Raw genomic sequence first — 23,001 nt, 5'->3', positions numbered from 1 at the left:
GTGGTATTGGATTGACTTCTTAATTTCATAACTACTTCTATTTATCTAGTGGATCAGTGGATGTTTACACTTCAGTACTATTAACCTGGTATAATGGCATTTGCATCAAAATTTGATCATAAGGAGAGCAAATTGTCCACTAATAATCATGAACTTTATCTTTGTTCTTAATTTAGCTTTATTCTATTTGTAAATTACTTTGTAAATTTAAATTTCCAGAAGTGGGGCTACATTTTATATTTCCCACTGGGGTCTAAAAACTTTGGTACAGCCTTGCATTCCACTTCTGTACTGGATGGCATATTCCTTCGTCCAACCAACCAAATTTCTTGACCAAAAGTCGAACATGTTATCGCCTAGAGTTTTACGGTCAAATCTATTTTGGGACGCGAAAGATTTGCAGGAGTTTTGCATAAATAATACATTATTCAATTTCTTTGAGATCGGAGAGATTCTATGTTCCAATACTAAGAATATTTTGTACGTAAGTTTTTTGTTCTTAGAGGAACAGGAAAGATGCGAAAGAGTTTTGTTGACTAGTGGTTATAAGAGTCCCATTATCTCAGTAGTACCTTAGATTCTGGGGTCAACTCTCTATGTGAATGAATATTTTAGGATTTATCGGTATTGTGCTTTCAGTAGTAGACAATGTTCATGTCAACAGTAAAACGTTTGTGGCGACTTCATTGATCTCGAGAATTTACCGTGCTTTGATTTGCGTACGTGTATTCATAAAGGTGAGTGTGTGTTGTGAATGTCTAATAGTTATGTGTAATTAACAAAAATAGGCAAAATGTCCGGCCCCATCTTCCGATGAAGATGAAACCATAAGAATTTACAGCATCAGTGCGAAATCGAAGCAGTTCTGACTTGTGCGTCAGTTTTTTCAATCTCCAATCAAGCATACTTATCACTTATAAAAGAATTATACGAATCACTTGTTTTAGGCTTTTAGCCATTGATGAAGAAAATGGAAAACACAAGTCAGCTCTGGTTTGTCCGCGTCAAACTCAATCCATCTATTATAGAGGTAGTTTGGATCCAAGAATTAAACTTTAGACTATGTCATATCAAAGAAAATCTTAGTATTTAGAAGTATTAAATGAAATCTAATTACAAAACTAATTCCAAAATTCTGGGGCTAAACTGAGAGACGAATCTAATAAGGTATGTTAATTCATGATTAGTGAATGGTTATTATAGTATTATTGTAGCAAATTATAGATTAATTTAGCTCATTAGATTCGTCTCGCAAATTAGCACCAATCTGTGCAAAAAAAAATTATAAAAATATTTTATTTGATTGTCGTAAATGGTAAGATTTATTTTGATGCGACTGAGGCTAAAAAAAACTCTGGAAACAAACACCCCATAGTATTCTGATCTGCATATTATATTATTCTGATACTGACATCCTCTGTCTTTCGGTCACTGGATTAGCGAAGCCACACGTGCATTACTTTAACTACTACGTGTAATAACAATCCAACTCTTATCAAATCACGCGTGCCCTTCGAGATTAGGCTGATCTGCCGAAGGGCACAAGCTCACAAGTCACAAGTACCCTAGGCTCGTAGGTGGTGGTGTAGGACACCCGATTTCCCTGTAGGGCTCATCTGGCGCCCGTCCTCTGTGGCCCACCCCGCGTCCCCTCCGAGTAGGGCTAGGGCTGGGCATTCGGTTAGTACGGTTAAATCGGTTCGATTAATTCGGTTTTGAAATATTTCGGTTATGACAAACTCTTAACTGAAATTGTAGCTAGAAATCTTTTAACCGCGTAAATTCGGTTGCGGTTAAATCGGTTCGGTTTTGCGGTTAACCGTAATGTATACAATACATAAATAACAAGCAAATTAGAATGAAATTATGACATCAACTACAAGCTATTGGTCACTAAAATAAGCTTAGAAAGCTAGAAAAACAATTAATGTAGCCTCACTTAGATATCTTAATTATGAAAACCAAGAATTCTTGATATCTCACATGATTATACATATATTTAAGACATAAGATAAATACATATTACACTCAACTTGCTAAATCGGTTAATTCGGTTAAATCGGTTAGTGGCACATCAAAACCGAAATAATATGCGGTTAAAGAATATCTCAAAAATTTTAACCACAAAATTAACCATTAACCGAATTAACCGATTTTTGCGGTTAAAACGGTTCGATTCGGTTCGGTTAATCGGTTTCGGTTATATTTTGCCCACCCCTGCCTCCGAGCTTCGAGTGCCCCCCAGCAATGCGCTGGCTGGGTCTGGTTCACGGTGCGTTCCGAACAGTGCCCCGTGCCCGGCTGTGTTGACCACCCGTGGACCCCTACACGCACCTGACATCTGCCGCGGCTTTGCCTTTTGGTGGAGATGGACTGCTGGGCGCCTGGGCGCCTGGGCCGGTGTGCTTTAGGCATGTACAATAGTGTAGACGGCGATCTTCTGTAAGTATCTCGAACATCGTATACAGACAATAGAATAGATAATTTATATAACGGGGTGTTTATAGATAAAGAGCACGATGGCGACGAGCGCCCCATAGTAGGGGTAGAGCAGCGCCCTGCTGCTGAGGAACATGGCGCCGGGCACCCCGGAGAATGCGAGCAGCAGCGCGGCGACTACTTTGGTGGCCTGCTTGATGGACGGACAGACCGACGAGCTGCCGGAGAGTGGAGGAAAGATACGCATTCTTTCTTGCCGCGGCGCTCTTCCTCCCAACGATGGAATCGCGCGCCAGATCGAAGGAGTCCGCACCGGATCGAACGCCACCGTCGCCGAGTCGCAGCATGTTGTACAACGGGCAACGAGCTGTCTGTATATACTGGGAGCACGAGCCGGTGCCGTCCTCTCGTGAGACGACGGCACCAACCGGTTCAACATTTAATTAGCCTCGCTAATCAGAATAAACCACATATAGACAGCATATTAATAGCCGTTGTACATGTCTTACATGTAGCCCCTCACACATGTCTGCATTTCAGCATGACAGATTTTTTGGTAGCTTGTTCTGATTTGAGAGAAAAGGGTCTTACTGTTGTAATTTTCAGGAACTCGACCTGATAATTTGAAGTCTCTATTGTTATTGTTAGGTCATGTTTAGTTCCCAAATTTTTTCCTATAGTATCCGTCAAATCGAATCTTCGGATATATGCATGGAACATTAAATGCAGTTGAAAAAAATAACTAATTACACAGTTCAACTGTAAATGACGAGACGAATCTTTTAAACTTAATTAGTCCATAATTAGATATTAATTGCCAAATAACAACAAAATGCTACAGTAGCCAAATTAAAAAAAATCGCAAACTAAACCCACTTTCTCAAGCTCACATCCTTTCATGACGTGTCATGGACAGTAAGTCAAATACACACCTTGCATTTTGGTTCGTAGTCTTTTTTGGACTCATACTATTGTCCGTACGTGCTCTATGACTATTTCTTGTATTACATTTGTATTTTTTCTCTAATGTCGTTACTTTAGCCTTACTCAATTTTGCAATTAATTCCCGACTCGAAATAAATTCCGATCTTTATTATACCTATCATTAGTCTCTTGTTATACTTATTATTTTCGATACAGAATAAATACTATATAACAGAAAGTGACCCCTATTACCCACCATGCAACATGTATTTTCCCTAAAAAAAGAAAGGCACCTTCATACACGTGCAATTTATTATTTTTATAAAACACAAGGTGTCATGTTGAAGACAACTGTGAGTATAAATCGGATAGCATTCCAGGCAGACGCCCGCGTCGTCCTCCTCGGGGCGGCTCGGGCGGACCAAACGCGCGCCGCCGCTCCCACCCCTCGCGCTGCTCCCCACCCCTCGCCGTCGCCTGAGCGGCCGTTGGAAGTCCACGCGGCCGCAAGGAAGGCGGCGGCGGGGCTCCGCCCCCTCACTTCTTCTCCTTCCTCCCATCGCGCACTCCTTGCTAATGGTCTTGTCCATGGCGGCGGCGGCACCTTCCGCTGGTCAGCGGCCGGATCCACCCCGTGTGGACCTAGATCCGGCCACGCGATAGCCTGATCTGCTCCCCCGAGGCCTCCGCGTGGCGGGGCTCTACACCTTCGGAGGGGCCCGGCTGCGGCGGCTCGGCGGGGTCCGGCACGGTGCGGGCCCCCGTGCGTCGGGGCGCTGCGGCGGTGCGGCCCGGCGGTGGCGGCTCCAGCGGCCTGCCCTCGCCGGCGCTCGTCTTCGCCGTGCCCTCGGCTGGCGCGGTGGGGCTCCGCTCAGCTGTGTTCGCGGCCAGCGACTGCATTGGCCGCGGTCAAGTCTGCTGGTGCTCCTTGGGGATTGGCTGGGGTGCTGGCGAAAGCTTGGACGGCGACGTCTGCGGACGCCGCTCCCTCCTTGGAGGCGTCCTTTTGCACTCCTCGGCCTCCCCATGCCGGATGTTGCGGGTGAAAACTTAACTCATCTTGGGCTGGCGTCGGCGGCATTTTTCAGCGACGCAACCTTCTTGAAGGCGACGCTAGGCTATTCCGGATGGCGGCGATGGCCATGGGCAGAGTGTTCTACCTCTTCTCTTTTTTTTTCTTCTATAAATAAATTTGTTGCGTGTGCTGGTGCGGCTCGTGTCGAGGACCCAATCCGACCGGACAGGGTGTGCAGAGGCTCTGGTCGACGGCCCAATCCGACTAGACGTTGCGAGTTGAGGCCTGGTTTGATGTCCCAATCTGACCTATCCGCGGGAATGAGCCGTGTCTCTGGAGGCTTCCTATTCGCGCAGGCGGTGCAACGGAGATTTCAGCGGCGGCATGACGAAGGTAAGGTTTTGGAGTGGCTCGGTGGTACTATGTCACCCTCGACGGCGAAGCAAACCCGGATCCTTGGAGAGTCCAGCGGCGGTGGTGGCGAGACCCGTGCGCTTTAAGGTGGTGTCCGAGGAGTGTTGTGCGGCGGTGGATGCGCCGATTCCCCCACACGTTGAGTTGAGCCCTGGGTCGATGTTCCAATCCGACCTAGGTGAGGAGTTGTCTCGGAGTTCCAAGATCCGGCACTTTTCAATGTTTGGGGTGCATAGTGCCGCAGCGGTACTTCGGCGAGGGGTCCTGCATGGCGGTGACTCTTTCGGTGTGGTGCGGTGGGCTCCTCTGCTGACTTCTGCTAACGTACAACCGGAGTTGGGAGACCTGCGATCGTGTCTGTGTGATATGAAGATGACGGCGGCATGGTGGGGGAGTGGTGGTGGCCACTTGGCTTGCAGCGGATTGTGCCGGTTAGCTCTGCACGGCAGCGGCTGGTAGGTGCAGGACATCGTCGGGGACGACGGCGCTTGCGAGGTGGGCTGCGTATCGGCTTCTTCTTGGGTAGTAGTGGCGTGGCGTGGCGTGGGGGTTTTTTATGGAGTAGAGTTTAATTTGCACAACCGTGTTGACGTCCCAATCCAACCAGTTATTTGAGTCGAGTTCAAGAGTTGTGTGGTCGCGTTGACAAGTATTGTTTGTTATAGTGTCCAGTCTGGACGTTCTTTTTTTTAATATAAGCGGCAGCTCTCCGGATTCGTTTCAAAAAAACAAATGTGGGTCTGGAGCCCTGGACCTGGACTACCCCGTCGGCCCCTCTCTCGAGTCTTGTCCGGCCCCCGTTGCAGCTTGTATCTCGTAATATCTTTTAGGCCCAGTTTAGTTCCTAAAAAGTTTATCACAATACCCGTCATATCGAATATTCGGACACATGCATAAAATATTAAATGTAGTTGGTAAAAATAACTAATTACACAATTTAACTAATTACCACGAGCTGAATTTTTTAACCCTAATTAGTTTATAATTAAATATTATTTGTCAAATAACAACGAAATATGTTATAGTACCGAAACCCAAACTTTTTCACCAACTAAACACACAGCCTTACCCATTTTCCCGTTCAAAAAGAAAAGCTTTCGTTTTACACCTCACGTCCTCACCTTCCCGTTCCCCACGCACAAAGGCGACGCAAGCAGCGTTGCTTTCCTCTCCTCTGCTCGGCCTCGCCGCTTCCCCCTCTCCCCTGCCCCAACGATTCTTCCGCTTTTCCTTTTTCAAATCGCACTTTCCTCGTGCGCGTGTCGACTCCGTCGTCCTCGCCGCCGGGTTGGGGGGGACGCCGTCTCGGATGAGGCCGCGCTGACCGGAGCCGGACCACTCGCCCACCCATGGTGATGGCGCGGCCGCAGCGAGTGTACGAGGCCTGGAAAGGGAACAATGTAAAGATCCTGCCTTCTCTTTCCTCTGCTCCTCCTATGGCTTCGTGGGCTGGGAATCCGGGTTGAGCATGTCCTGTTCTTTCTTGGGGAACTCCGCTTCTTGCTGTATCGTTTGGTAGACCTGCCTGTCTGTACTGTGTCAGAATGCGGTCTACTGTTCCTGGCGCTTCCAGGCAGGAACAGTGGATGGCTTTGGATGCGTTGGCTGTGTACTTGTGTTGCTATCATGTTATCTGCTGCGGTTGTGTGACTCTGCGTGTGCGGAAGCGTCAATGTGAGGTGTTCCTGCATTCTGACGTGGTTCGCTCGCTGTCTGCAGAAATTCCTCTTTGGTGGGAGGCTCATATTCGGACCTGACGCCAAGTCCCTCATCCTTTCTGTTTCGCTCATCGTGGTCCCGGTCTCGGTATTCTGCGCGCTTGTTGCTCGGCATCTCCGCCACCATTTCCTGGCTTACAATGCGGGATATGCGATTCCTTTGGTAGCTGTAGTGTTTATGATCTATGTGAGTTCTCTGTGCTGATTCATTCTCCAGCTGGTGTTAATCAACGAGCATTTGGGTGTATGCACTCCACTGAGAACCGAACATTGTGTTTTATTCTGCGTACGTTTGCAGGTGCTTGTGCTGCTCCTGATTACCTCAGCTCAGGATCCTGGGATCGTGCCTCGCGCAGCGCACCCACCCGAGGAAGAGTTTTCATATGGGAATGCATTGTCTGGGGGCACGCCTGGGAGGCTGCAGTTCCCCCGTGTAAAGGAAGTAATGGTTAATGGGATGCTTGTGAAAGTGAAGTATTGCGACACCTGCATGATTTACCGGCCGCCTCGGTGCTCACACTGTTCAATATGCAACAATTGCGTGGAGCGCTTTGACCATCATTGCCCCTGGGTTGGACAATGCATTGGACAGGTAAATAATCTTATTTTTCAACTAAAGCTACTGTAATGCTCATGATTTTGTACTTTCGCAAACATGTAGAGAACTCAAACTTGCTAATTTTATATCTGTGCATGTAACTTTCACATCTTAATTACTGGAATAACTACACTCCAGAAGACGAGTTGCACAAGATTTTTTGGCCCTCTGATTATTTCTTATGAATTCATTTGCTTCGTACTGGTATAAGGTGTGTTGCTAGTCAACCTGCTTTTGGTTAAGGTGTCTTCAATTATTTTAGAGAGAAAAAAAGTAAGGAGCAAAAAGTGTGAATTCAAAAGGTTTGATTTTAATCTTTTACAAAAAAAAGTTCTGATTTTGTGTAAGCATGATACCAAAGTACTTGAGGGATGTTGCAGTAGCCTTGTATGAGTTTTTTTTTGTGTGGGTTTTGTATGGCGTTGGATTGTGTGACAAACCCATAAATTTAAGTCTCGTTAATTAATGCTATATGCACACCAATATATCCTCTTGTTTGTTTAATCTTAGTAGTTCTGCTGTAGATCATCGATGCTTATAGTGTGTTCCTTTGAAATTTGTTGGTTCAAAATTTATGATATAATGCCTCTAGTGCATTTGTCTTTTACATCTGGATTGGACATTCACCATGAAATTGTGTGATCTGGTACTCTCTGATGTCTTCTTTTGAGCTCATCTGAAGTATAATAAGATGGGTTAAGAAATAAGAATCATATCATAGCAAGATTTTAAATGTATTTGGCACCACTTTACATGGTCAATACAGATCTTGTTGTTACCTATTTAGTATACCTAACCTAATGTATATCTGTTGTATTTCCTTGTTATAAGCATGATACGCTTCATCATTACAAGCCTAAATCCCACTTGGTGTGCATGTAACATGCTTCTGTACTTATGTTGTATACTTAGTGGACATGTAACATGTTTCTGTACTTATTGTTGTAGGCTCAATATAGGCACATGATTATGTTTCCTTTAGGTGGAATGTGACCTTATTTTCCATCCTGACCTATCAAATGTGCATAAATGGCAGTAAATCCTAGGAGTGGAAATATGAGCGCTCAATTATCTTGCTAATCATCCTGTGACACTAGTATAATGTGCATAACACACATTATATTACTGCTCCATGATAGTTTGTATAAATCATGCGCTGTCAAAAGAACTGTTCAATTCTGTAATCCCACCAAAATCCCCTCCATCACAATATCAGCTACCAGAAACATTTAGGTCAAAGTGACAGGTGCTCAGAACTTTTATATGTTGAAAGAATGATTCCTTGCAATCTCTAGGAAATTTTGCTTTAGTTTCTCTTTTGTTGCCTTCTTTTAACCTGATCTTTATTTGCTCACTTTTACATTGTGCAGCGCAATTACCGGTACTTTTTCATGTTTGTTTCTTCCTCGACTCTTCTCTGCATTTATGTATTTGCAATGTCAGCCTTGTACATCAAGTTTCTCATGGACGAGGGCTATCCAACAGTATGGAAGGCTTTCAAACACTCTCCAGCTTCTTTGGGGCTTTTGATATATTGTTTCATTGCTCTCTGGTTTGTTGGTGGACTTACTGGATTTCATCTATACCTCATTAGCACCAACCAGGTTAGTTTCTTGATACAAAATTGAGTAATTCATTTTTTTTTCTTGACCACGGATCTGTTTTCATGAATGCTAGTTCTTTAAAATATATATTTGGCTAATCAAATGCTAGCCAGAAGTGTTGGTACATGCTCATGATAATAATAAAAAAGTGAGATCTTTTATGTTGGACTTGGACAACCAACTATCTTCACTGCAGCTATTATTTTTGTGGTGGCTCCATGGAGAATAAAAAATCTTATATTTTTATGAATTTATGTAACAAAATTGTAGGGATACTTGGTGTTATTTAGTTTTGACCATTTAATTTTTAGAAACTAAATAGTCCCAGTTACGGTTAAGAAAACCAGAAGACCAGCTGCCGACTACTTGTGTTTATATTATGTTATGTAGGATTTTAGGTTACTAGTTTGTATCTATAGCAGAAGCATTTTAACATCTGTGCAACCATTGACAATAGCTGTACAATGAATGAAGCAATGCTGCAGTTTCTTTTTCTGATGCTTTCACTTTGCAGACCACATACGAGAATTTTCGGTACAGATCAGACAGCAGGCCTAATGTTTATAATCAAGGATGTCTGAATAACTTCCTAGAAGTCTTCTGTAGCAAGACAAAACCTTCTAAACACAAGTTCAGAGCCTATGCACAAGAGGAACTGCGACCTCCCACAGTTAGCTTTGGTAGGGGGGTCGAAGACGAACCAGTTGGTGGTCCTCGGTCTAAAGTTGAAGATGATCTTGAAATTGGTAGTGATCTTTTGAAGATCTCTCAGCGGCGAAACTATGAGGATGTTGATGTAGAAATGGGAGGCCGTTGCAGTAATGAGATGGAAGGGATAGCCAATGCCAAACTTGGGACAGGTTCAGAATCATATATTCCTGCAGTTGGGAGTGATGTACGGGTACGACACTCAAGCTGGGATCGGCGAAGTGGGAACTGGGACATGTCATCAGATGTACTTACAAGAAGCGCATCAGATGTGATTGAACGTAGTGTGTTTGCTACCGAGGCTGCACATCCATCTCAAGCAGAAACTCACTAGTGAAATATTTTGTGGATTCAGAAAATGTGTGGGCGATTTGGATTGCAAGGCCGTTTAACTCATGGTGGCACACCCAAACAGAAAGGAAGAAAACACCCATCATGCATTTTGATTTTGACTGCCTTGATTGGGTTTTTTTTCCTGATGCTTGTCATGTAAGAGCAATTATTTAGTCAAAGAATTAGCCCCATTGGTGTCATATTTTCGGGTGTTTGTGCCACAGCCTCATCTGACATTGTATGGTGCATAGTCCTGTCTGTAAATTGCAAATGCAATATTCTCTTCCAACTGTAATTCTTCTTCGGCTGTTTTGCTTTGAGAATGTTTAATATGCATCTCACCTAGCCTTTGTCATCATCTTGCATTGCACCTCACATTCTTCTAAAGAGTATGGGTGCCAGATTACTCTAAACTGCTACTGGATTTACGTCCAGTTAGGTCTCCTAAACCGCGTGATGCCCCAGGGTTGAATTCCAGGTCCATCATTCAAGGAGTTCAAGGCATCCAACAATAAGCTGTCCATCTCTTTGTTTGCAAGCATGACAAACTCTTTGCTTGCTTCTTGAATTGACTCTTGGAATGTTGGCGCTTGCTTTGTTTCTAGTGGGAACCCATCCGGATTCCTGAAGAGCATCTCTGCTGTTTTTTCTGGTTTCTGACTACCACGACGGACTTACCGGAAGACCTCGCCGGTCGCCGGTCCATGGCTCGGACTGGAGCATTGAGGCCGTTAAGGATGCTTAGCTGTTGCAATGGTTGTTTTCGTTGAATTCATTCATGTGCGGCTGAAAGAATAATTGAGATTGAAAGTTTTTGTCCTTTTAATCATTTGGAGACCAGTTGCTGTATGTTTCTGAAACTCTGAAAGTAACTCCCAGTAACTGACTTCGCAGTTGATTCTGGACCACGGGCAGGCCAGGGCAGGCCAAGCCCACTGGACAATGGACTAGTGGAGTGAAGGGGAGTCAGGCCGTGTTTAGTTACAAAAATCAAAATTCCAAAAAAAATTTCCGGCACTTGCATGGAGATTTAAATCTAGACGAAATAAAAAACGCATTGCGACTGCTGTCTGTAAATGGCGAGACGAATCTAATGAACCTAATTAGACTGTAATTAGATGCTAAATTGCTACAGTAATGCTACAGTAAATAATCTCTAATGACGGATTAATTAGACTCATTAGATTCGTCTCGCGATTTACAGACAAGTTCTGAAATTATTTTTTTGATTAGTCTATGTTTAGTACTTCAAATATAGAAAGATGTCTTTTCAAAAACTTTACAACGCGCAACTAAACACTGTCTCACTGATTTTGTTGACTGCATCTGCATTGGTGTGAATGCGCCGCAGTTCTGACAATCTGACGAGTGTTTATTCGCTGGTAACATGGTTCATCTTTCAGCATTATTATTATTATGCATCCCATCTGAGCTGTTCTCTGAGGCTTCATTTCTGCAAGCTTGGCGACACCAACCTTAGATGGTGTTTGATTGCCAAAAGTCGCTAGACTAATTTTAGTTCATTGACTAAAAATTTTAGTTTCTACCTGTTTGGTTCCAAGGACTAAAAGGTACTAGAGATCATTAAATAAGTGCACAAAATATCATATTACTCTCAATCTGCATGTATACAAGAGATGGGGACCGGGGGTAGAGGGTGGAATAGTAGGCATCATGTAGGCTTTTAGTCCCAAAAACCTTCTCAAGAGATACTTCTAATTCTTTAGCCCCAACTACCAGTTTAGCCCTAAAAAATTCATACTGTTTGGTTCTTTAGCCCCAGAAGTCCTAGAGACTTTTGCATAAGTCCCATAAACCAAACACCACCTCATCACCTCACCATATGTGCACAAACGTGGACATCCCTCGCCGAAAACTCTTAGGGATAATTTGGAAGATGGGGAGTTAAAAATGGGAAAGGAAAACCTCCCATCAAAAACTAAATGTCTTATTCAAATGATATCCCCATAGATCGCTCATCCTAGGAAAAGTCAAGGTCTAATTTGGAAGAATGGGAGCTAAACCCGGGGAAGAAATACCTCCCATTGAAAACTAAATGTCTTATTCAAATAACATCCCCATAGATCGCTCATCCTTGAAAAAATCAAGGATCTTAAGGGAATTTAAGTTTTCAAAGTGGTTCTTCCCAACTGATCAGTCTCCCGTCCTGATCCGCTCTTCCGCTAGCTTCAAGTTTCAGCTGCAAGAATCTAGAGGCCGCCACACTCCTTTTCACTGTTCTTGACGCGTCTTTGAACCATCCTGATTCCTGGCAGTGATGATTCGAAAGCTACCTCTGCTCACTGCACCTGCTACGAGTACCACCCCGCCCTCATCATCCGTTGTCGATCTCGCTCGGATAAATTCCCACATCGGAGTACACAAATCCTAGCGGTCTCCACATGAGATGGGCAGGGCCCCAGAAAACACCAGCAGCAGCAAAGGAGGAATGAGGCGGCTCCGCGCCGGTTTTGACCGGACGACTCTTTTGTTCCGTCTCGCAACGTACTCGTCGTGCATCGAGCTTCGCGACGCCGGCCGTGGCGATCCATGCGAGCCCTGACACGCTAGCTGATGTGGTTTGAACGGTGAGCTGGTGTTGAACCGTGAACGCGACCGCCCTGTCGCTCTAGTCCTGTGCCAAAGGCGGCGCTGCGCTGGCCGCTGGCCGCTGGCCGCTGGGTTGACCCCCTTCGCTGGGAATTCGTGCCATGAACTGCCATGTTGTGTTGCCGTCAGCGATCAAACTGGAACTGTGGAACCCTAGCTGGTTAGCTTGGCAGCGTCTCTACTTATCGGGACATTAGCACTGCCTCGTCCAAATCCAATGGTCGAGATCATACCTCTGCAATGCCTAAGAACCATGGGGTTCACACATTACTTTCTTCTTTGAACCCAGGGTGTGTGTGTGTGTTTGCACGGCTACTTTAACATTTCTACTTCTTTCTTAATACAATGATACATAGCTCTCCTGCGCATTTGAGAAAAAAAAAACTTTCTTCTTTTATAAACATAGTACACACAAAGACACTCATAAACATGCTCGCACACTTACTCCTATGAATATAGGCACGCAACCCTACCTCTACAAGCACCACCGAGATAGTGAGCCGACGAATCAACACAAGCCCCTCGCTATCGAGGGGCATGTCGCCTACCACTGAAAGGATAGCGCTGGTTAAATTCTGAAATAAATCCAGACAAATGTAAGCACCCATGTTGAATCTAGGACACAAACCTAGGTGGATAGATTCCACCACAAGGAACCTTGCCGGTGGAGATACACTCAATTCACTTCATACATTATTTTCACGGGATGTAAATTTTGATATGGTGATAACATTTTTGCACATAGGCCATTGCAAGAAGATATGGGCATATCGTCTGAAAATAATGTTCAACGACTTTTTTTTTGGTATGTTCTCTTAATATGTCTTTCTCGCCAAAGGTTGGTGATCCTCATGACCACAAACCTACTACAATCCTTTTGAGTCTCTTTTAAGGTTGCTGTATAGTTTTCTTTTATGAAATAATTGGGGTAGAAAAAACTTTACGACAGAATTACACGAATAGACAGAAATTAAACTTACACAAGATCGTCCACCCAATCTACAATTGCTAGTAGATATTTCTTCTTTGCTCTATGGATATATAATTAGAGCAAATAATTTGCCGCAAATTCATAACTAAGGTTGGCACTGCAAGAGTCCATTCTGTTTGAAAATGAAATTTCAAATTGTAGCAGTCCGGCGGGCTAACAAAATCCTTAACGTTCAAAAAATATTGCACACTTAATATAAATATTAGCACTCTTGTTACAAAATTACATTAAATGGTAAACCTTTTTAACAAAGGGAATTGTTCCAAATAAACTTTCCAATAACTGTCAGTAGTTTTACAAACTTTTGTTGGAAAACAAAAGGGCGAGCTAATGCAATGGAAGAGCATTTGCGCGCTTGTGTCTAGAAAATCCTGCGTTCAATCAAACCTCTTACAAGTTGCAACCAAAGGTGATCATCTAAAAGCTCATACCAGACCCCACAACTTTTTTTTTTTGGACAAGAGCAGGTGCTCTGCCTTTTCATAGGAGATAGCAGGAAGTCGGAAAATTTACAGGGGAAAAGACCTAGGCAAAGTGCCAGGCTGGGGAAAAGAAAGGAAAAACAGGAAAAAAAACCCGACAGCCCAAATGGCCCCACAACTTGCATTGTAGGTGCATTCAGGATCGCGTCCTTCTTTCACAAAGGCTTGATTAGGAGAGTCTGAAAAGTAAAAAAGGTTTCCATGTTTAGCTTCTCTGTAACTTGAGCCAACATAATGGCGAGGTGTAGTGAACGCGAAGTAATCTCATGTCCTAGTATTATGAACCGCGCCCTACAGAGTCTCTCGTCCAATATTAGGGCCCGTCGCATTGCAGTTGCAGGCCGTTTGACCTTAGACTGCGAGCAAGTCTTCGGCATGCAAAGCCAAGAAGCAAAGCACTGTCACCTGTCAGGGGTGGATGCACGCTCACTCGAGCATGGACTAGCGTTGTCAAAAAAGGAATGTAAACGGAACCTTTTTTTCCATTTTTTTTACTTGCGCCGGTGCTGAAAACCTGCCAATTTGGACGTTTGAACTGTTGCATGGCACAAAGTAATCGTAATAAACAACGGCCGGGCCTCTGCTTGTCCCCCTCCTCCTCGATCATCATGCCCTGTGATTAAAGTCTCTGACTTCGCCATTTGTTCGGTGGGCAACACCTTTGCCTTGTTTATGGTAAAAAGTGTTCTGCTTCAATTCACATTCCACACAAACATCAACGGCCTGAAAAGCGAATTCAGACGTATGAAACCAGCTCCTAGCAACAACGGCTTCAGTTCAACTCCATGCTCCGATAGATAGATGCTCGTGTGTATTTCGTTCTAAACTTCTAATCATTCTCCGAGATGGGATGTCTGTGGGCGTGGCCAAACCCTGCACTGCCTTTGTGGAGACAAATCCTTCGTTTTTCCTCTTGTCCTCAGGTTTTCAAATACCTCCGCACAAAATCGGTCGATTTGGGCAGATCGCGGAGTTCAAAACGTTTGACGAAACGCGGCTAGCCGAGCTACTCTTTGCAGTGTATGCAAAGCCGCCTCGAGCTAACAAACTTGACCTCCCCGAACTGGCCAGTCAGTCCCCATGCACTTTGCATAGTCTTCTAGACGAGCTTCAGGTCACGTGGCGTTTGTGATGCTTTCTTTGGTTGCTTCATTAGCATGTGTTGTTAGGAAGGTGTCCCCAAGTCTGACCAAAATGTTTCTTCCTTTTCGGAGCACAGTAATTTTACTCTTAGGTTAGTCTCAGTGAGAGTTTTATAGAGAGTTTCAAGCATTAAATTTTATATGCCACATCAATATTTTTGATGACCTGATATGATCATTATGAGAAGAGAGAGAGAGAGTTTTATAGGATGAAAGAAGAGTTTCATCCCCGTGAAACCCACGTGATACGATTACCTAGTTCTCTGTTTTTTAAAAATTGTGCAATAAAACTTGTACTGAGACTGGCCTTATGAAAATTTTAATACACACACTTTTTTGCATTCAAACAGGGCCACACAGCATCTGAGCAACTTCCTTTCATCAAGATATATGTTTTTTTCCTCAAATAAAAAAGATTTTTTTCTCTGATGCAATGTACGGCATGTTCGTGGTTGGGTTAGCCTGAGCATCAGAGCACGCACGCGCCCCACAGCACCTTTATTTTTGTATGTAGACACCACCTGCTGCGATCTCATCTCATTACCTAGATGTGGTACATTCTCAAAAAAAAATAAAAAAACTAGATGTGGTTGTAGTGGTAGCAAGCACCTCCTGTTGACCTCTACTGTATTGCGGTCAACACCGACCTCTACTGTCGGATAGGGCACTGTCCAAGCAAAGGCAGAAAAACAGAGTGCTTCTGGAAGTACTCCGTAGCTACCTAGGCCTGGCCCGTGTCAATCTTGCCATCTCACGATTCTTTATTGGAAAAGAAATCGTTTACTACGCCACTATATTGGAAAACTTATTTTGACACGTTATTATTGCAAAAAAAGAAGACAAATAGTAATGTGCGCACTACAGCAAAGCGCCACAGTGGTTGAGTATATCCGGCAAAGTAATGTGCGCATATATGATATATATAAATAGTATATGCCCTTTAAATTACATTTACATATATGCCAAATATTTCTAATATAAAATACTAGTAAAAGAACACAGGAATACGGTATAATGCCAGTACTCTCCTTCCACTAGATCGGCCTTATGCATGCGTGCATACCGCTAGCTAGTCAAGTTTGACTGATGTACACACGGAGAACTATGTTAGCATGGCATTGGCATGCCATGATGTTAATGGCCCTGTTAGGTCTATATGCAAGACCTCTTCACGGATAGTTGTAACTTTTCGCGACGAATCTAATGATGGTAAATCGATGATTAAGTACAGTGATGGTACACAGCTACAGTAAACATTCTTTAATTATGCGACAAATGCATCATAAGATTCGTCAGGGTTCCTAGCGCAGGAGTTCTGAAATTGATTTTGTAAACTGTCTTTATTTAATACCTCTAATTAGCTGTCAAATACCTTCTAGAATCTTCTAGGAAGAATCCAAACAAGACCAATTACACCTAACGTACGTAGACGTTCGTATGCCGCCTTTGTCGAGATACTGACATTGAAAAGCTACTCCATAGGAGTAGCGCTTTCGGTGGTTAATCTTCTTCTTTTTTTTTTAAGGAGGCTTTCGATGCTGAATCTCATGAGTGCGTGCATGCAGATCCGACTCTGCACCGGCCGCCGCCCAATGCCGCTAGCTGTCGTCGTTCGTGAACCGAAGCCGCTTGGAACGAACTTGGAAGAGACTTGGTGCGCCCGGCCGGCGGCGCCTCTCCTCCTGGCGGTGACGAAAATTAAACGCGACCGACCCGCCGGAGTTGTCGTCCCGCAGAGCATGCATACCGCCGCCCTTCGATCCCCCACCGGCCGGAACCTTCCGGATCGAGGTCTGTGGTGCACGCGGACGAGGTGGACGGACGGACGAATGGCGGATCGGAGGAGTAACCCCAGAACCTCTGCTCGACGCCGTGGGATCCCCTGCTGGCATGGCCAATCGCGCGGAGCTCCGCTCGGGGCGGCGCCCGCCCAACCCGCCGCGTGGACGGGAGCGAGGCGAGACCCTCGCACGCCGCCACATGGCCACGCATGGCATGGGTGGCGGGCGACGAGTGCCTGCCGCGCACGTACCCAACGGACAAGTTGACGTTGCCGGCCGCGGGCGCCGGCACCTCGGCCGTCTCTTATCCGTCGCGTGCGTGCACCAATGGACCATGGTGATGGAATCATCTGCCCCGTTGTCAAACGAAAATCGTAATATCTCTCGATCGCTTATAGTGGGTATATATAAAACAGAAAAATAAAATACTTACTGCTAGTAAAAGCTTGACATGAATAAATTATTAAATTCCCGTGTAGCATGCATGATGGATAGCGCAATTTGACCCAGGTTGACCCCATGTCGGCAATGCAGTGCATGCGGCTCCACAAACGTTAGCAACCGGCCGCCATCACGCTAGCTTTGACTCCCCCATGATAATAAACAAACAAACAAATAAACACAAGATAGTTTTTCGCAACCGTGACTTAGCACGTTTTTCATTAAGAAGAAAGCAGTTTACAACACAATCTTGATATGGCTAATCAGAGCTTGACCAAAACAAGTGCACAAAGGACTAAAAATAGAGAAACGCTGAAGAAACGCACAAACAAACACAACACAAGCTAAAGCAGCAAGCAGCACTAGAAGGGGTAGGAACCCACCTACCTAACCTGCCCTAAAACGATTTAAACAATTGGACCTGCAAAAGACAAATACATCGCCCAAGACAAGATTGCCTAAAGAGAGCCGCATGCGACATTGGCGGCAAAGCTTCCACCCAGCGACTACAACCCGAGCGGCGAAGTCCACTCGGAGCAACAACCCAAATGGCAAAGTATCCACTTGGAGCAACGGTGGCGGCAAAGCATCCGCCAAACTGCAGCAATCTGAGCAACCAAGGCGACGATGAGCAGCTCAAAGCGAAGGCAGGCACAGAAGAAACATCTCCCGAGAGGGAGGCGACGATCACCAACACCACCAAGACGACACCCGGTGTCCCAAGACAAATAAACACAAGATAGTTGGGGATAAACAGGCAGGTTATTACACGATTTAAAAATTTTACAATTGTCTGATGCGACTACATAGGCTAGCTGATCGATCGCCTCGTTTACCTAATTACTAACAAGGCAGCCAATAATCAATGCACTTTCTCGTACAGAGTCTAGATGGATTCAACGGCACATCCGCCTGACAGACAGAGGCCCGGCGCGCATGCTTTTCTCTGCGCAAAGCACAGCCGTGTCGCGGTCAGCGGGGCGGAGGGGAGACCAGGTCCAAATCTGAACCGCCCCTTTTATTTCCCGGCGGCGGCGAGACGAGCGCCGGCGGTAAGCACGAGACAGACGTATGCCGATCCAATCCAACACACACATTCTCTCTTTCTCTCTCATCTCGGCACGTACGGTTCCATCGACACATCCATCCGATCCGTCCGTCCGGCGGTCTCTCTGTATATATAGGGCAGCACTATTTCATCCCCGGGTTCCAAATAGGCATTTGGTCCCCAGCATCCAATCTCCACCGAGGAGAACGAGCCCTCGAGCCGTCCACATGGAGCCGGTCCCGACCCCTCCCCCCTACCCCGAGCCGAAAAGGCTCCTCAGTCCGCGCTCTCTCCGGCCACGATTCGCTGCGGCAGTTCGTGGACTCCGCCTGTCTGGTTTCACCGGTAACACACGAACTTTTTTTTTCATGCGAACTTGGTTTTCCACACGTTTTATCCCCACGCTTGTTTTGCACGCACGCCTGATTCCTTGAAAACCTTGAAAACTACAGAGTTTTGCATTCGCGCACAAGGCATTCCCAAGTGAATCTTTGTAAACTGTTTATTACTTGTGTGCTGGTGCTGAGCTCAACAAATTAAGTATTTTATTCCCATTCCATAGAGCAGTGCAGGTACTATATTTTCAATCATGTCATACGTATTTTGCAAATAGATTTGTTGCCAGATGAGTCAAGGAACACAAATTGAACAATAAATCTAATTTATTCTCTGTCTGTCTCAAGGTCCATCTTGTCCATTGTAGTCTTTCAGCTAGCTTCCAATCTCGTACACATTGGCATTTGTAGACTAAGTCGTTTTCAGAAGAAAACAAAATGCTGAATGTGTACACCAAAATGATACAGTGTTTATCCTCGTAGTCAGAGACATATCATGCTGAGCTCGCTGCAATCTAAGCCCGTGTATTCACTCTTACAGTTTCCTTCTGACCTCATCTTAGCCACTGCCTGCAATAGGAACACTATAACAGTAGAACATTTCACACATATGTCATATGTGAATAGAAAAATGAACTATATGGAACATATCTTGGAGTTTGTTTCTTCATCACAAATAATGACATACATAGATGCAAAAATGTAGCTACATTCTAAAATGGAGTGAACCATAAAAACCAGTCTCAAATATTCCCATGTGAATGGAGCAGATGACCACAGCTCAGATCAAAGCATACTTTGTAGGAAGCATACTTTGTAGGCAAAGATTCAGTAGGATGATAACACATCTAATGTTTAGAAATAAGGAGTCCTTAATTAAAGTACAAATAAGCTATATGATCAAGTATTCAGTGGTACTAGCTGCTGATCGAAAAATACATTACGGGGAACAAATCAGTATTGTCCAATAAAATAAGTTTGCCTATAAGAACCACACAAGCAATAGTAGGCTAGAAGAACCACACAAACAATAGCAGGCTAGAAGGTAATGTACGACAACCACAATGATTGCAGTAATAATTTATCAATTGTCCAATAAAAATAAGTTGAACTAACAATCAATAAATTCAGAAAAATTAGCCTAATAATTTGCTAGTTGATTTAGCAAAGGGATGTTGACGGTGATCTACAACCACCGATAGAAGTTGAAATCAGGAGTTAATAGCAAACATTCACAAAATGTCCATTGCTCTGAAGAATTTTGTTTGTGTGATTCAGACATATGAGATAATCTGTAAACTGCGAGTTGATACAAAAAATGCTTGATACATCAAGTCGAGGGAGTAATAATTTTTTTTTTCACAATGTAGAGACGCACACAACTTAAGCAGATCAGCTAATCAGATCAGCATCTTTTGGTTGATGCCTATCAGATAGTAACAACTAAGAAGTATGCACATATGAACAATTACATATCTGGACAAAAACAAGATGCATATCTTAATTCTTAAACAGGAACTCATCTAGTTATATTCACAAATAAAAGTCATCAATTCGTTTATAAGAAATTAAAGCTCTAGTTATCTGAACAGGTATCTCTCGGCCAACAAATAAACATCTGTCTATGAAGAACAAGTATCATTCAGCCAACAAACTATGGATTCGACACTTTCTAGATCCACCCTTTACTCCAAACTGTAATTAGTAATAAATAAAAAAAATACCAAGAAAACAACAGTTTGCTGGATCGTCTCATGCAAGAGACGAAACAAATGAACATGAGCTAAAGTACAGTCTGATAACAATGGAAAACCAGATAGAAATCTACCTCAGCGCCTGGAAGTTAGCAAGAAGATATCTTGTGGCCAGAATCTTGATGGAGGTGCTCTGCACGCGGCGTTCCCGTGGGAGCTGGACAGGTCTGGGCTTCACGGCACATCTTCGGGCACCTGCTCATCTCCTGCAACTTGTTGGTTGGGGATAGGCGTCAACTGCTGAATGTTACCATCATCCTGCAGAGACAACATAAATCCCATGTGTGTGAGCAGATTGGAAGAAATCCCATATGCGACTACGAGATTACAATAATTTATGGCCAACAATGCAGGAAATCAATCAAAATCAACAGAAATACAGCAGCACAGCGGAGACAGGGTGGCTGAGGGCGGGTGAGTCGAGGATGCGGCGCAGCGGAGACAGGGTACCACCGTGGAGGGCAACGGCACCCGGCGCTGCAGCTCGCCAGAGCAGCACAGGACGAAGAATCGACGCGTTGACCAAAGAGTCGAGGGCGCAGGGGCTCGCCGTAGGAGAAAAGAAGAGCACCGCCTGACCAAAGAATCGACGGCGGGAGGACGAGTCGCGAGGAATTGAGGAGAAGGCGCTGCAGCTCGCCGGGGCGGCACGGGAGCCGGCGGCGCAGGGAGTCGGGGAGGCCGGCGGTGCAGGGACGGGCGGGCACCGGCAGCGCGGGAGGGCATTAGAGCGGGCGGCGCAGGGCGGCACGGCAGCCGGTGGCGCAGAACCTGGCCAGGACAACAAGGATTAGGCACCCACCTGACCAAAGAATCGACGGCGGGGGCCCGAGTCGCGAGGAATTGGGGAGCAGCCGCTGCAGCTCGCCGGGGCGGCACGGGATCCGGCGGGGCAGGGCGTGACGGGATCCGGCGGCGCAGCAGCGGATGGGGGCGGGTGGCGCGGGTCGGAGGGGAGCCGGCGGCGCACGATCTGTGACGAGCTGGAAGAAAAAAACCGTCAGCAGGAGGGAACCGCCGAGGACAGAAAACTAGACCGGGGGAGGTGGGCTCGGGAGGGAGACGCCGGCGTGAACTCGGGATGGCGACGCCGGCAGTGAACTCGAGATGGCGACGCGACGAAATGCTCCCGGCCTCGCGAAGCAATTGGAGCAGCGGGGTCGATGGGGGAGCTGCGGAGCGGCATGTCAGGAGGAGGAGCTGGTAACCGCCGGGAGGTGGGGGAGGTGGCGGTGGTGGCGGGTGACGGTGTGGGGATTGGAGAACGGCGACCGCGAAACCGCCGGCCTGTGGGAGCTAGGTGGGAGGCTGGGAGCACGGACGAATCGAACGGGCTCCCGAGCCGGTGCTCCCTGTACGCGGGCGGCCTCAAGCCGATGGGTCGGCTTCTCCTTTCCCCTGTCCGCGTTCGGCTCGCTGGGACTGAATCGTATTTGGACCCCGGGGTCCATATATCAATACTATATATATATACCCAGTCCGCCTCGTGTTGCAGAAATACTGAAATAGAGAGGCTCGACGTCGTCGGCTTTGAACCAGCTGCCGCCATTCGCCCGATCCATCTCATCTAGTCGCATCGCGTTCGCATCCGGTCCGTTCAAAGTCTCCGCGCGACGTCGTCGTGCGCGACGCATCAGCCAGCCAGATCTTTTATTTGCATGCGATCGGCGGCGGCATTGCAGTAAATTGCAGCCCGGCTGACCGCGCTCGGTGGGATCGGAGACGATGGCGGCGGACGGGCGCCGGCCGCTCGCCGCGGGCTGGGCGGCGGCGGACGCGGACGGGGGCGACGCGGCCGCGAGCGCGGTGCTCTCCGGGGAGTACCAGGCGCTGGAGAAGTCCGCGATGGTGTCGGCGCTGGCCCACGTCGTCGCCGGCGGCGACGACGACGGTTACCCGCCGGCTGCAATGGCGCCCGCGGCCGGGTACTACGCGCGCGCGCCGGCGCAGCAGCAGTGGGGGAGCTACCCGTCGGCTGCCGCCGCACCGACGCCGGATCACTTCTTCGCAGCAGGTGAGATCTTCACATTATATTACTCTATTCTATATGGCAGTATATCTCGAGCGAGAACATTAGCATGCATGCAGGTAACGGGAAGGAATCCTTAGCAATAACAAACCCAAAGAACAGCTTCGCGTGACGTGTTCGCTCTTGCCCTTTGCAACTTTCTTTAGGTGCGCCCTTCCTTTTCGTAACGGTTGCTGCTTGTTTAAATCAACATGCATGCGTGCATGTTTTAGTCGTGCATTGGGAGATGAGGTACATATGTATATGCTTCTGTATTACAATAGTATTGTCGCTGTGAATGTACTTTGCTTGCGCCAGGAGGAATCCTTCGCCGCCCAACCATGAATTACAGTCCCGGAGTGGTCTAAACACGTACGATTGGATCCACAATAATTTAGTGTTCATACTATTTTTCAATTAACTTTGACCAAATCTATAAATATATAGCAACACCTATACGACCTAATATACGCACTATTGACATATATTTCATTGTATTTTTAACAAAAAAATACGGTATTGCAAATGTTATTATTTTTTTTATAAATTTGATGATATTTAACTTAAGATATACCTAATGCGATATGTTAATAAAAACAAAGGGAGTACTAGATACTTAAAAATTGTAGGCTTTGTGGCTGCGGTGCCACCGAATT

The 23,001-nt window shown here is 45.8% G+C and overlaps 1 protein-coding gene and 1 long non-coding RNA gene across 2 annotated transcripts; one reads left to right on the top strand and one right to left on the bottom strand.

Moving 5' to 3' along the window:
• Window positions 1-5,906: 5,906 nt before the first annotated feature.
• LOC120665361 (protein S-acyltransferase 8-like) lies at window positions 5,907-10,108 on the top strand. The gene is made up of 5 exons (XM_039944916.1): window positions 5,907-6,192; window positions 6,512-6,697; window positions 6,809-7,102; window positions 8,479-8,712; window positions 9,227-10,108. Exons 1-5 carry the CDS (start codon window positions 6,142-6,144, stop codon window positions 9,752-9,754), a joined length of 1,293 nt encoding a protein of 430 aa, XP_039800850.1. The 5' UTR covers window positions 5,907-6,141; the 3' UTR covers window positions 9,755-10,108.
• Window positions 10,109-19,133: 9,025 nt separating this feature from the next.
• LOC120667456 lies at window positions 19,134-21,052 on the bottom strand. The gene is made up of 3 exons (XR_005672193.1): window positions 20,718-21,052; window positions 20,412-20,595; window positions 19,134-19,167 (listed from the first exon to the last, which is right to left on the bottom strand). It is a non-coding gene; the product is annotated as an uncharacterized LOC120667456 (long non-coding RNA).
• Window positions 21,053-23,001: the final 1,949 nt, after the last annotated feature.

This window comes from Panicum virgatum, chromosome 3N (genome assembly GCF_016808335.1).
Source record: "Panicum virgatum strain AP13 chromosome 3N, P.virgatum_v5, whole genome shotgun sequence".
Taxonomy (NCBI): Eukaryota; Viridiplantae; Streptophyta; class Magnoliopsida; order Poales; family Poaceae; genus Panicum; species Panicum virgatum.
The sequence above is the reverse complement of the archived record's forward strand: the minus strand, read 5'-3'. Positions and strand labels throughout refer to the sequence as shown.